Genomic DNA, 13,970 nt, shown 5'->3' with positions numbered 1-13,970 from the left:
TCTAGATAGGCAGTGCCAAACATGACAACTTCAGTTCAACATGTCATCATGTATTAATGTTTGTTGAGCAACAATAAGATAATATACTGTTTTACACAGAACTGGAGGGACAGTGTACGCCATTTGAGTTTTACAATGAAAAAAAAAAAACATCCTTAACTACAGTAACTAGCCTTTTCACAATTTGCTGTATAAATATGTTCTCACATGGAATGTTAGGTTTGAGATGGGAACCTTTGGCATTCCCAAGCACAACTAAATGCACTCATTCATTGGCTTTCTCTTCCACAAGATGATTCAGCCCATTCCTAAATTATGGAAGTGGTTAAAAATGTGTTTCTGTCAAAGCCTTATTGGCCGGTTGTGCCAACAATGGGTGGCCATATTAGACAGTAATGCGCAAGTGGTGGATTCCACATGTGTATCAGTGCACCTCATATTTAAAAAAATAAAATAAACGAGTGACACCTGCCGGACACCAGGGCCCAGTTTTTCAAAAGTTGTCTATCGGATAGGATTAAATGCATAGAAATAGAATTAATAGAACAGTTGTCCCCATTCGAGTCAATGATTCATCCATTCTATTTCTATGCATTTAATCCTATCCGATAGCCTAAATCCAGATAACTTTCGAAAAAAATGGGCCCAGAGGTGTCTGCTCATTGGCAAGAAAATGGTTAAAGCAGGACTTAATGTACACATATCCTGGCTTGGTCTCAGTTGATTGGCTCATAGACCTGTGGTTGGGGCTTGTTCTTGCGGACACACACACACACCCCGCCAAGCAGGATGATCAGCATGGGAGTGCCCAGCCCCACCGCCATGATGACCAGAACCAGGGGAGAGAACGAGTCCACAGGAGGAGAGCCCAGCCCCACCAACACAGTCCTGAAGTATGAAAAGCAAGAGAAGGATATTATCAGTGCTGACAATTTCATTATCATTCCAGGTAGTTGGTGAAGGTGTGAGATATCAACCTCAAAAGCTTGATAGTTGGTTAATGGAGGGGCTATAAACTGCAATTTAGTGTATAATTCAGTTCAAGTTGCTAAAATGCAACCTATTATAGTTATGATGAACCAATAGGATGTAAACTGCTACCTACCAGCTGAGGTAGTTGGTAGTGTTGTAGAATGGGTCTCCAGTGATACTGAAGGTCATGTTGAGACCGGTGGTCTGGTGCTCCCCTCCAAAATAAGCCAGCACCAGGCCGGAGGGGGGAAGCTGGGCTACGGGGACAGGGGTTGAGTGGCGGCAAGGAGTGGCGTCTTCAAAGAGAGGCGATGGCCTGCGGTAGGCCACAGGCTTCCATTGGGCGTAGCCAAGAACAGGGGAGGTGGAGTTGACTGGAGAGGACACCCACTGAGATACCTAAAAGAGAGGAAAGACAAGGCCACTGTAGCATCTGAAAGCTTGAGTGACAGTCTACAGAGAAACGAAGGTAAAGAACAATAAATTAACCATAAATTATCAACCACAAAATTGTGTTGAACTATAAAAATCGAAATACTGTTATTCAATAACATTTACTCCAGTATAACCACAGATGGAACAAAGAGACAGATATTTCACCGGATGTATAAATGTGAAGCATCTGCTTGGCATTTCCACTCACTACCAAATATGGTAGTGAGAGGATGCCCAGTGGACGGCAGGGGGAGAAGATGGATTTTGGCCGACATTATGCACATTTTCTCATCGATTAAACATTTGATCTCAATACAGTTTTCTGTTCCTAAAACTAGAATCTGTAATGAATAGTGGACTAAGTTTTGTAGACTTTACCCTTTGCTAAAGTCTTTACAAATCGCCTTGTTTAGAAGGAGTACAAAGGCGAATTGAGTTATTGCACATGCGTACTTCACAGAGTAGGCGTTCCCTAACGGAAATATGCAGATGTATACTTGAACGGGCCAATACGATCTCGCTAGCTCGTGCTTGGCTCTGCCCACCTCATTGCTTGTTCTACCCACATTTGTTCCCCGTTGGAAACGACAGGCTGTGGTCTTTCTTGGTTAAGTTATACAAATCTTTGGTACAACTACATGTCTATAACACGCAGAGACATCACCTTGAATATGGAGGGTGTGTATTCGTCATCTATTGACTGGAGCACATCCACTCTGCTCATGGCCTGGGTGCTGCCCACAACCTGTAGCTCTAGGGAGAAGCGGGAGCGATTGGACCTCGGAACCACGCCGTCCAGCACCACCCTCAGCTGGGAGGAGTTTGCGTTGTGTAGGAGGCTGGGCCAGCCTTGGTCCCGCCCCTCAACATCAAAGGCTGAGAACTAGGGAAGGAAGATAGTAGTTGAATACAGGCTAGCTAACATGTAATAAAATAAATCATATTGCACTGATCATTAATACTCACTTCACTTCAGTAACCAAGTGTAAGTGATAAAATCAAAGTTTGCCGAACATTTTCAGATCTTTAAAGTGGTCTAATGTAGAGATGAGTCCATGTCCCACTTTATCTGTTGAGTGGATCCAGGCATAGGTCTGAATCTAGTGAAGATAGGCAATGTCTAATTTCATCACACAGGCTTTAGATGATGCAGTTCCACCTACCTTCAGACAGAGCGAACCGTTGCTGAAGCTCTCGCTGGCGCCTCTTCCACAGAGCAGGGCGGTGTAGGTCATGGGGTCAAGTGTCTTGTTCAGGTCATCCCAGGTGAAGTTCTGCAGCTCGTAGGGCTGGAAGAAGCTGGAGGGGGGTAGGTGCTCAGGGACGGCTGTGTCGTTGACATCGTCGTACTCCCACAGCTGATGAGAGACAAATGACGAGTTGGTTTGTTGAGTGCGTTACCTATGGCTTTGCCCAGTCTGAATACAACCCCTTGTTAATAGCCAGGTGTTAGTTAGAGCTATTACCATATTGCTAACAACCATCCAAACATTTAAGATCTACAAGAAATGTCTAGAGCTTGAATTCTGGACCTGGAATTTTCAATAACCAGATTATGGATCTAAACCTAGCATCTGGCTCATCTTTATGACTTATGCATTTGGATGAGATACCTGTATCAGTCACTCAGAATATCACCTCAACAGATACTTATGAACAAGATGACAATCAATTTATGACTCACCCTGGTAAAGACGAGTGCGTTGCTGTACAGAACACTGCTCTCCGGAGTCAATTTCAGGCTGCCTGTGGTATTTTGTACCAAGAAGGCAGGCCAGTCTACCTTCACCTTGGATGAAGTGGAGTTTGTGTGCACCAGTAGTAATGCTGGCGCCCCCTGGCTACAGAGGAGGTAGTGCAGTGTGTTGTTCTTGCCCAGCGCCCGCACATGGAGCAAGCCAACACCAGGGGGTAGCGGCGTCAGCGAGGAGTTTAGACCAGGGTTAAGCTCCAGGGATAACTGGGAAGAGAGACAGAGACGGTACGTTTGATCATTTTCCCATAGCGACACAGAATGAGATTCGTACAAGCAAACTGAAATTGTAAGCAGAGGTGATTCATAAATCATTAACAGATTTGCACAGCGTCCTGCTCAGGCCAACAACCCTCAAAAATATTGTCTGGTGACTGGTCCTGACATGGTCAGAGTCCTACTGAGTACTGACCTATGCAAGGAAGTCTAATTAGATAGTTCATAATCAACACTTAATCCATACATTTGTGGAATCAATAATATTTTATTCATATTTGATATGGAGGGATTTCCAGCACAGAAAAGAGTTTAGATATGTTTCAGCACTATTTGACCTAGCTATCTCAGCATCTTCAGTAGAGGGCTCTTGGGTACCGGTAAGGCTCTTTAAATCAAATGTTATTTGTCACATGCGCCGAATACAAAAGGTGTGGACCTTAGCATGAAATGCTGACTTATAAGCCCTTATTTACTAAATAAAATAGAGTTAAAAATAATAATAAAAGAGCAACAATAAAATAAACGAGGTTATAAACAGGGGTACCGGTTAGTCGAGGTAATATGTACTGACTTACCTCGACTAACCGGTACCCCTGGGGTAAAGTGACTAATAATAAACAGTGAGTAAAAATTGTTTAAAAAAATTATAATAATGAAAATAGTCCAGGTAGCCATTTGATTAGCGTTCAGCAGATTTATGGCTGGGGGTAGCTGTTAAGAAGCCTTTTGGACCTAGACTGCCATAACAGATTGTGTTTTAATTACCCACCGCTATCAATCACAACAACAAAACACCCAAATACTTAGACGTAACTATTTCCCTAGTTTAAAAATCACACCCACAAGGGATTGTGTACTCTTGTCGCTACGGTATGCATGGATGGCTGGGGTGCAACAATGGGTAAATTATGATAGCTAGTTTCATAGATTTTTGATCATCATTCCAATATGGCTCGCGCTACAAAATACAAACAAAGTGTATATCCAAAATGCTCGAAATCACCAACTAGCTAAAATATGATAACGTGCTATCTAGCAGTATATCGGGTCAAAATACAGAAAACTGGATCCAAACATAAGTTAGTTAGCTACAGCTGACGCTATCCCTGAGAAGTTAGTTAGCTACCTTTATATAACTTTATTACTGTACAACATAAATATAAACAATTTACTATCAAACTCACATTCCGTCGGTAGTTCTCACCATTGCCGATAAAACTAGAAGAACATCGAACAGTTAAAAGCACAAATAAAACATAAAAGTGAATTGTGTACATAATATCCACCGCCATCTTTCTTTTTCGGGGGAGGAATCACGTGCCTAGTTCCTTATTTGATCAGCTGATTGGTCTTCAGCTGACTCGCCAGTATCGATTTCAGGATGCAGCAAATGTAATGCCACCTTAGCAATTAATGAAACAACATATTTCATCATAGGCTACATCATTAACACAAATGGCGAGAGAATCTGTGATGAGAGAATCATAATCACATCTACACACATCATGGGCGTCATCAAAGTGAATGAAACAAATATAGGCCTATGGTCATCTGTTTCCAATTTTATTGAGGTTGATACAATCACAGGCAACAGCACCAGGCAAAGGGGTAATGGAGGAAAACGTTCTGGTGGAGTAACAGGATTCAGAACCATAGTCACCAGGCCAATTTAACAACCCCAACATTTTTTGGGGAGAGAGAAAGCATTCTCATTCATTGAAATGCAGTAATGTGTTACGATCCAATCCATATAATACAGAACTTAAACATTTAAAAAGGATCTTCAGAAGTGGACAATGCACGCTCTAAATCATTTACAAGGTCTACCATTTTTTTTAGTAGTTCATTCAAATGACTTATAGGTCACTTGATTTGGTCACCATCCATTGGCAACTGTTCTTCAACTAGAGTCACACAAAGGAGTTTTACCATACAGAGTAATACCTACAGAATGACTAGCTGAGGTAAACCTTGGTCCCAGGAGAACATATTCAGTCACCTTACTTACTGCCATAAATACTGCGCAAACACACACCGTACACACACTGACCAAAGCTAACTGGGGTGCCTTAATACCCAATCCAGTACATTCATATGTAATACATGCAGCAAACCTATCTCAGTCTGCTTAGAGTGTCCATAACAAATCTCATATCTGAGTTAGTGGTTTATAGAACAGTGTTGTCACAGCTCAGATTGCCTATTCCTCCATTACCCTCTTCCTCCTCCTTGTTCCTGATCCTTGTCTTCTCCTCTACTCAGCACCCTGTCCTCCTCCTGTCTGCTCGTCTCCCTTCTTCTTGTGTCCGGAGACAATGTCGTCGATCCGCAGCAACAAGATGGCAGTCTGGAGAAAGGAGAAGGAGTTCAATGGAGTAGTGCTGCACATCCAAACATGTACCTAATGAACACATATGTAGCGTCTCTTAACATTGTATTAAGAAGGCGGTCGCAAGTCTCACCTCTACTGCGGTCTTGTAGGTTTGAGCCTTGACGGCCAGCGGTTCCCAGATGCCCAGGACGGTCATGTCAGCCAGGGTGCCAGTCTCTCCGTTCACCCCCCACGATACACTGTCCTCCTGGGTGTGCTTGGCCTGTAGAGGTATGTAGCTCAGTGAAAAGGCCACTAAAATGTACAGTAATTCCTCTAACTCCCTTTCACCAACGATCTCTCCTTCTTGAGCGTTCTCTCACACAACACACACCCACTCTCCCATCGGGTCTTACTCCAAGATGGTATGAGGTTCTACCTTTGACTCTCTCTCCGTCGCTCTCTTACCCTGAGGGAGGTGAGCACACGGATGGTGGAGGCGCCACAGTTCTGGATGAGGGTGCGGGGGATGACTTCCAGGGCCTGGGCAAGGGCGCGGTAGGGCCATTGCTCCACACCAGTGAGGGCCTTGGATCGCTCCATCAGCTGCTGAGACACGGCCATCTCGGTGGCGCCGCCGCCAGGCAGCAGGCTGGGCTCCAGCAGAACGTTGCGGGTCACCTGCATGGCATCCTGCAGATTACGCTCCACCTCCTGGGAGAGAAGGAAAAATGGTGGAGAGAGATTTCAGAACAAAAGTAAAACCTCAGTCAGTCATCTTTACTCTGATAACTTACAATAAAAAAATACATGTTCTAGGAGGGGAGTAGAGACTCATCTCATTAACATTATTTTTCACCATTATCCCTCTCTTTTAGTGATTGTTGTACAATAAAAAGCGCATATTATTTGAACATTTTTATTTTCTCAGTTTCTCACCGCCAGGATTTCCTTGCTGGCTCCTCTCAGCAGGATGGTGCAGGCTTTGGGGTCTTTGCACTCTGTGACGAAGGTGAAGTACTCGTCTCCAATCTTCTTGATCTCAAACAGGCCCGCCCCCAGGCCCACGTCCTCCTCGCGCAGCTCATCCGTACGGCTGGCAATACGTGCGCCACACGCTCTGAGGGGTAACAGGGAAAGAGGATGGTTGGTTTAGTTAGAGCAGTGGTTGTAAAGCGCATACACCCCAATACGCAATTAAAGTGACCGGCCATTTGCTAGCTATGTACTGTACATAGTAACAAAACAGAACAGAGAAAAGCGTCTCCAATAACGATGAAATGTCAACAAAAAAAAATTGCTTTCATAGTGTATTGGACTTACCTGGCGATCCTGTTGTTGTCTGTCTTTCTGACACGGCGAATAGCCGTGATGTTAGCCTTCATCAGGTAGTGCTGAGCCAAGTCTGAAGAGAGAGGCAAAATATAGTCAAGGTAAAAATGTCAGTTGCATCAGACGTGTGCCTTACCAAGAGCATTGCATTTTGAAGCAGTGTGTGTGTAGTACCTGAGATGCCCTTCTCTGTGAAGATGAGGTCAGGCTTGAGGCGGATGATGTCTTCACAGATCTGCTGGATGTACTCCTCCTCCATCTGCAGGATGCGGGCAAAGTCCTCCTCACGAGTGATCTCAATATCAGTCTGTAGAGCAATACACATGGTTTAAAAAAACGTATATACACAGAACAAAAATAGAAAAAGCAACATGCAACAATTTCAAAGTTACAGTTCATATAAGTAAATCAGTCAATTGAAATAAATAATTCGGCCCTAATCTATGGATTTCACAAGACTGAAAATACAGATGTTGGTCAGATACCTTAAAAAAAAAGGTAGGGGTGTGGATCAGAAAACCAGGCAGTAGCTGGTTTGACCACCATTTGCCTCACGCCATCTCGTTCCCAGAGTTAATCAGGCTGTTGATAATGGCTATGTGAAGTTGCTGGATATTGGCAGGAACTGGAACACGCTGTTGTACACGTAGATCCAGAGCATCCAAAACTTGCTCAATGGGTGACATGTCTGGTGAGTATGCAGGCCATGGAAGAACTGGGACATTTTCAGCTTCCAGGAATTGTGTACAGATACTTGCAAACTGGGGCCGTGCATTATCATGCTGAAACATGAGGTGATGGCGGCGGTTGAATGGCACGCCAATGGGCCTCAGGATGTCGTCACGGTATCTCTGTGCATGTCCATTAATTGTTTATGGTTCATTGAACAAGCATGGGAAACAGTGTTTTGCTGTGTTCATAAAAACTCAGCAAAAAAAGAAATGTCCCCTTTTCAGGATCCTGTCTTTCAAAGATAATTTGTAAAAATCAAAATAACTTCACAGATCTTCATTGTAAAGGGTTTGAACACTGTTTCCCATGCTTGTTCAATGAACCATAAACAATGAATGAACATGCACCTGTGGAACGGTCGTTAAGACACTAACAGCTTACAGACGGTAGGCAATTAAGGTCACAGTTATGAAAACTTAGGACACTAAAAAGGCCTTTCTACTGACTCTGAAAAACACCAAAAGAAAGATGCCCAGGGTCCCTGCTCTCTCGATGAACGTCCTTAGGAATGCTGCAAGGCATAAGGACTGCATATGTGGCCAGGGCAATAAATTGCAATGACCGTACTGTGAGACGCCTCAGACAGCGCTACAGGGAGACAGGATGGACAGGTGATGCTCCTCGCAGTGGCAGACCACATGTACCAACACCTGCACAGGATCGGGACATCCGAACATCACCCTGCGGGACAGGTACAGGATGGCAAAACCAACTGCCCGAGTTACACTAGGAACGCACAATCCCTCATCAGTGCTCAGGCTGTCCGCCATAGGCTGAGAGAGGCTGGACTGAGGGCTTGTAGGCCTGTTGTGAGGACTTGCCTTACCAGACATCACCGGTAACAACGTCACCTATGGGCACAAAAACCACCGTCGTGGACCAGACAGCACTGGCAAAAAGTGCTCTTCACTGACGAGTCCGGTTTTGTCTCACCAGGGGTGATGGTCGGATTCGCGTTTATCGTCGAAGGCATGAGCGTTGCACGAGGCTGTACTCTGGAGCGGGATCGATTTGGAGGTGGAGGGTCCGTCATGGTCTGGGGCGGGTGTCACAGCATCATCGGACTGAGCTTGTGCTGCATTGAGGCAATCTCAACGCTGTACGTTACAGGGGAGACATCCTTCTCCCTCATGTGGTACCTTCCTGCAGGCTCATCCTGACATGACCCTCCGGCATGACAATGCCACCAGCCATACTGCTGTTCTGCACGTGATTTCCTGCAAGACAGGAATGACAGTGTTCTGCCATGCAGCGAAGAGCCCAGATCTCAATCCATTGAGCACGTCTGGACCTGTTGGATCGGAGGTGTGGCTAGGGCCATTCCCCCTAGAAATGTCCAGGAACTTGCAGGAGCCTTGGTGGAAGGGTGGGGTAACATCTCACAGCAAGAACTGGCAATCTGGTGGAGTCCATGAGGAGATGCACTGCGTATTAATGCACCTGGTGGCCACGCCAGATACTGACTGTTACTTTTGATTTTGACCCCCCTTTATTCCACATGATTCCATTTCTGTTAGTCATGTCTGTGGAACTTGTCTATGTTTATGTCTCAGTTGTTGAATCTTGTTATGTTCATACAAATATTAATATGTTAAGTTCGCTGAAAATAAACGCAGTTGACAGTGAGAGAGAATTTCTTTTTTTCGCTGAGTTTATTTTACTGATAGTCACAGTAGTCCAAACTGCTACATGTGTGTGTCATTTTACACGTTCAGCTTTAGGAAGGAAGCAAAATAAAAGAAGTTGCCATATTTGGTACTGTATTTGATGAGGTATTTTAGACAGAGATATAGATAGACAGAGATCAGCATAAGGCACCAAGCAAATATGTGTCCATGAAACAAAACTCTAACTTTGTTTATGGGAGTCCGAGTGTCATTAGTTCAAGTTAAATTCAGTTCAATTTGAACTGGCCACGTTGGTGTGATACAGTTGAAGTCGGAAGTTTACAACACATTATTCCATTTACTGTAGTCACATTGTAGCGGTATTAATTAGAGAAAGGTAAAGAAGTTTTGTTCGGGCGCCAGGCAGGTATTAACCTGCCGAAAGAAAAGAATAGTAGACACGCGAGTACCACTACCACCACAACACATCAACAGAAGAGACTGCCTAGAGTGTAGCCTGTTGACCAGATAGCCAGCGGAGAGAAAAGAATACACACCTATAGATCACACATCACATCAGTCCTTCACATTCTTGGTAACCACCAAACATACTTATATCAACTAATGGCAGAGCATAAACAGCAACTTCATACAATACAAATGAACCAGTCATCACACAGGATTTGCAAGTTGTATTTTTCTTCTGGGAAGGTGGCAGAGGGTATGATGTGTGGTGTTCATATAACACTATCGCTCCACCATGAAACTTCAATGTACTTAGGAAGAGAATCGGTTGCAGTGTAAAGACCTGGACATAGCGTGAGAGAAAGAGAGAAAGGGACAAGAGGGCTTAGCTGTGGTCTTGAGGTGCAGGTATCCGGTCTGACTGTCCGATGGTATGTTGGGTTGTAGTTGAACGCTTCGCAACAAATGTTGCTACCAATCCATTTGATCCATAACCATCGTGGTCCCAATAGTACAACCACGTCGTCGAGCGTCACACCGAGGATTGATCCAAACACTGTTAACATCGTGAAGACAAACAAAAACCTCTGCAGCTAGCACACAACAAAAAACTGTCGCGCCAATCAATATGCTCCTTCAATAGAGCTTAACGAGTCTTATCTCCTCTTCTACTGCTCATGCGCTTTAAAGTGGCAGCGCACTTAAGTGCAGGATTTCGCCACCATGTCTGTGGAACTTGTTCTGTTATGAATCTTATGTTCATACAAATATTTACACATGTAAGTTTGCTGAAATAAATGCAGTTGACAGTGAGAGGATGTTTCTTTTTTGCTGAGTACGTACATACATACGTTGAAGTCAGAAGTTTACATACACTTAGGTTGGAGTCATTAAACTTGTTTTTCAACCACCAAATTTCTTGTTACAAACTATAGTTTTGGCAGTCGGTTAGGCATCTATTATGCATGACACACAATCATTTTTTCCAACAATTGTTTACAGACAGATTATTTCACTGTATCACAATTCTAGTGGGTCAGAGTTTACATATACTAAGTTGACTGTGCCTTTAAACAGCTTGGAAATTCCCGAATTATTGTCATGGCTTTAGAAGCTTTGACGGCTAATTGACATAATTTGAGTCAATGGAGGTGTACCTGTGGATGTATTTCAAGGCTCCTTCATCAGTGCCTTTTGCTTGACATCATGGGAAAAACAAAAGAAATCAGCCAAGACCTCAGAAAAAAGACCTCCACAAGTCTGTTCATCCTTGGGAGCAATTTCCAAACGCCTGAAGGTACCACGTTCATCTCTACAAACCTAGTACGCAAGTATAAACACCATGGGACACGCAGCCATCATACCACTCAGGAAGGGAGCGGTTATGTCTCCTAGAGAATGAATGTACTTTGGTGGCGAAAAGTGTAAATCAATCCCAGAACAACAGCAAAGGACCTGTTGAAGATGCTGGAAGGAAACAGGTACAAAAGTATCTATATCCACATAACCTGAAAGGCGCTCAGCAAGGAAGAAGCCACTGCTCCAAAACCGCCATAAAAAGCCAGACTAAGGTTTGCAACTGCACATGGGGACAAAGATCGCACTTTTTGGAGAAATGTCCTCTGGTCTGATGAAACAAAAATATACTGTTTGGCCATAATGACCATCGTTATGTTAGGAGGAAAAAGGGGGAGGCTTGCATGCCGAAGAACACCATTCCAACCGTGAAGCACGGGGTGGCATCATCATGTTGTGGGGGTGCTTTGCTGCGGAGGGACTGGTGCACTTCACACAAATTGATGGTATCATGAGGAAGGAAAATTATGTGGATATATTGAAGCAACATTTCAAGACATCAGTCAGGAGTTTAAGCTGGTCGCAAATGGCTCGATGGTGTAGGTTCTCTCCATCTGTTGGTGTGCAACACTTGCATAACAAGTTAGCTATATTTTCAGCACCAGCCACTGTTCACCTCCTATTGATTGTGCTGCGGTTGCCGCCAGTTGTTTTTTAAATGTAACCTTTATTTAACTAGGCAAGTCAGTTAAGAACAAATTCTTATTAACAATCACGGCCTACCCCGGTCAAACCCGGATGACTTGTGCGCCGCCCTATGGCACTCCCAATCACGATCGGATGTGATAGAGCCTGTATTTCGAACCAGGAGCTGTAGTAATGCCTCTTGCACTGAGATGCAGTGCCTTAGACCATCTAGTTGTCCTCGGTCTAGTTGTCCTCGGGTCCTTTCTGGACGGTTCTCTACACAAACAAATATAATTTATGCATATCGGGTCCGTGTGGGAAAGCCCCAGGTCCATTTCGGAACGGGTCCAACTATTTGTATGTGTGTCTGGTAGATGGCACCCTCTCACTTTGTGTAACTAACTGTGTCATACATTCCTGGCCCTCTCTTCTCTCCTTCTTGTGTGTGTGTGTGTGTGTGTGTGTGTGTGTGTGTGTGTGTGTGTGTGTGTGTTGTGAGAGAAAAATTTCAAGATTATGTTATAATACTGTTATTGCATCAAATGGTTGTTTTATGCAACAGAATAGTTATAAATATAAAAATTAGAACACTCATCTGTGTGTATGTGGACTGAAAGTGGGCCTCTGGGAGATTCAACACTGACAGAAGATTTACGATGTCTTTGAGTGATAAGCCTAACAAGACCACATTCCATAGCATGAGTTAATGTTACTGTACTGGAGTACCAGGGGGAGATGGCTCCAGTATGGAGTTGGAGACCCTGGTCTCTATACAATGAGAACAGTCTTCATAGCAGATACTGTCTGCTGTGAATTATAAGTATCGTTCACACGAATCTTAACCTTGTGACTCATCCCATACATCTGTTGTTTGTCATGTAGACTGAAGGGGGTATCTTTGCTATAAAAGGCCATGGTAACTTTTGTTGTTGGGCTCTCAACGAATCACCTACGGGAGGTTCATTGACAAGCTCCATTACTGCAGTAATTAATTAAAGTTAACTTGTTTTGAAGAAATGTAAGTCTCTCCTTTTGATTACAATAATTACACGACAGTGTGTCCATTTCTACCATACCTGGCTTTCTCCCTTCTTGTACTCCAGGGAGCAGTCCAACAGGATAATGCGGGGATCCTTGATCATTCTGCGCATGCGCGGGTGGGTCACGTCCTTGTTTACCATCACACCTTTCAGCACGCACGAGTCCTCGATGATCCCACCGGGAACCTGAACAAACACACACAAACACAGGTGATAAAGCAGACGTTGAAGCTGATGCTGATCTGATGCAGAACTTGGACTGTATGACATTAACAGACACTTTGACCCTTACCTTTTCTACTTTGGCATACTTCTTGATGTCGATCTCCTTGCGTCCGTTCTCCTCCATCTCCACAGTTTTGACGGCGTCCAGTGCGATGCTGCAGGCCATGTCAGACCAGCGGCTCAGTGCCTTGGTGTTGATTGCAGAGTGGATGATCTTCAGCATCATCTTCCTGTCGCTCACGTCCACTGGGGTGCTGGGGGGAGGAGAGGATGGAGGAGAGTGTTGTTAAACAACTGATGAGTGTGAAAGCAGTTGTCATCGAAAACATGCAGCTACCAGAAAAAGTACTTGGGCCAATACTCTAGACTGATGAGTGTAAATCAAGTACCAATGCCAATCCCAGATTTTCATAACAAGTGAAATTATGCACAGATGTCAAATTAGAATTCAGCTCTTAAAGAGCCACTGAACACGCTGATTGCCATGTGTGTTTTTCTGTAACTCATTAGATAAACAAGATTTCAGTCTGGGAGACGTTTGGTTTATGATGTTTGTCCCCCATGATACACTTTAGACGAAGAAGCCCATTTCACTTCCTCAAAATCCCCAGAATTAATTTATGACAACACAATTTATTACAGATTTATTTATTATTATTATTATTTTTTTATTTTTTATTTTATCCCCTTTTCTCCCCAATTTTCGTGGTATCCAATCGCTAGTAATTACTATCTTGTCTCATCGCTACAACTCCCGTACGGGCTCGGGAGAGACGAAGGTCGAAAGTCATGCGTCCTCCGAAACACAACCCAACCAAGCCGCACTGCTTCTTAACACAGCGCGCCTCCAACCCGGAAGCCAGCCGCACCAATGTGTCGGAGGAAACACCGTGCAC

The 13,970-nt window shown here is 44.0% G+C and overlaps 2 protein-coding genes across 2 annotated transcripts in view; both read right to left on the bottom strand.

Moving 5' to 3' along the window:
• Positions 1 to 630: 630 nt before the first annotated feature.
• On the bottom strand, positions 631 to 4,713 carry glmp (glycosylated lysosomal membrane protein). The gene is made up of 6 exons (XM_023974888.2): positions 4,564 to 4,713; positions 3,092 to 3,367; positions 2,571 to 2,765; positions 2,072 to 2,290; positions 1,106 to 1,371; positions 631 to 888 (listed from the first exon to the last, which is right to left on the bottom strand). Exons 1-6 carry the CDS (start codon positions 4,669 to 4,671, stop codon positions 717 to 719), a joined length of 1,236 nt encoding a protein of 411 aa, XP_023830656.1. The 5' UTR covers positions 4,672 to 4,713; the 3' UTR covers positions 631 to 716.
• A 905-nt stretch (positions 4,714 to 5,618) lies between these two features.
• The window catches only part of LOC111954942 (T-complex protein 1 subunit gamma), a 17,379-nt gene continuing 9,027 nt past the window's right edge, over positions 5,619 to 13,970 (bottom strand). Inside the window, exons 7-14 of the mRNA XM_023974886.2 lie at positions 13,142 to 13,328; positions 12,886 to 13,035; positions 7,197 to 7,329; positions 7,014 to 7,095; positions 6,630 to 6,810; positions 6,159 to 6,404; positions 5,842 to 5,973; positions 5,619 to 5,726 (exon numbers count right to left, since the gene is read on the bottom strand). Of these exons, the coding sequence (XP_023830654.1) occupies positions 5,634 to 5,726; positions 5,842 to 5,973; positions 6,159 to 6,404; positions 6,630 to 6,810; positions 7,014 to 7,095; positions 7,197 to 7,329; positions 12,886 to 13,035; positions 13,142 to 13,328 (1,204 nt within the window). The 3' untranslated portion in view covers positions 5,619 to 5,633. The remainder of the gene's footprint in view (positions 5,727 to 5,841; positions 5,974 to 6,158; positions 6,405 to 6,629; positions 6,811 to 7,013; positions 7,096 to 7,196; positions 7,330 to 12,885; positions 13,036 to 13,141; positions 13,329 to 13,970) is intronic.

Source organism: Salvelinus sp. IW2-2015, linkage group LG30 (genome assembly GCF_002910315.2).
Source record: "Salvelinus sp. IW2-2015 linkage group LG30, ASM291031v2, whole genome shotgun sequence".
NCBI classification, from domain to species: domain Eukaryota; kingdom Metazoa; phylum Chordata; class Actinopteri; order Salmoniformes; family Salmonidae; genus Salvelinus; species Salvelinus sp. IW2-2015.
Note: the sequence above shows the minus strand (reverse complement) of the source record. Positions and strands in the feature narration are given on the sequence as shown.

Bases quoted from the DNA above. Each gene is read 5' to 3' on its own strand.
- glmp (XM_023974888.2), bottom strand. From the start codon at position 4,671: ATGGCGGTGGATATTATGTACACAATTCACTTTTATGTTTTATTTGTG. The intron at 2,766-3,091 runs GTGAGTCATAAA...GTCTCTCATCAG, and splicing joins ACGCACTCGTCTTTACCAGG to CTGTGGGAGTACGACGATGT. The intron at 2,291-2,570 runs GTAGGTGGAACT...TTCCTTCCCTAG, and splicing joins ACGGTTCGCTCTGTCTGAAG to TTCTCAGCCTTTGATGTTGA.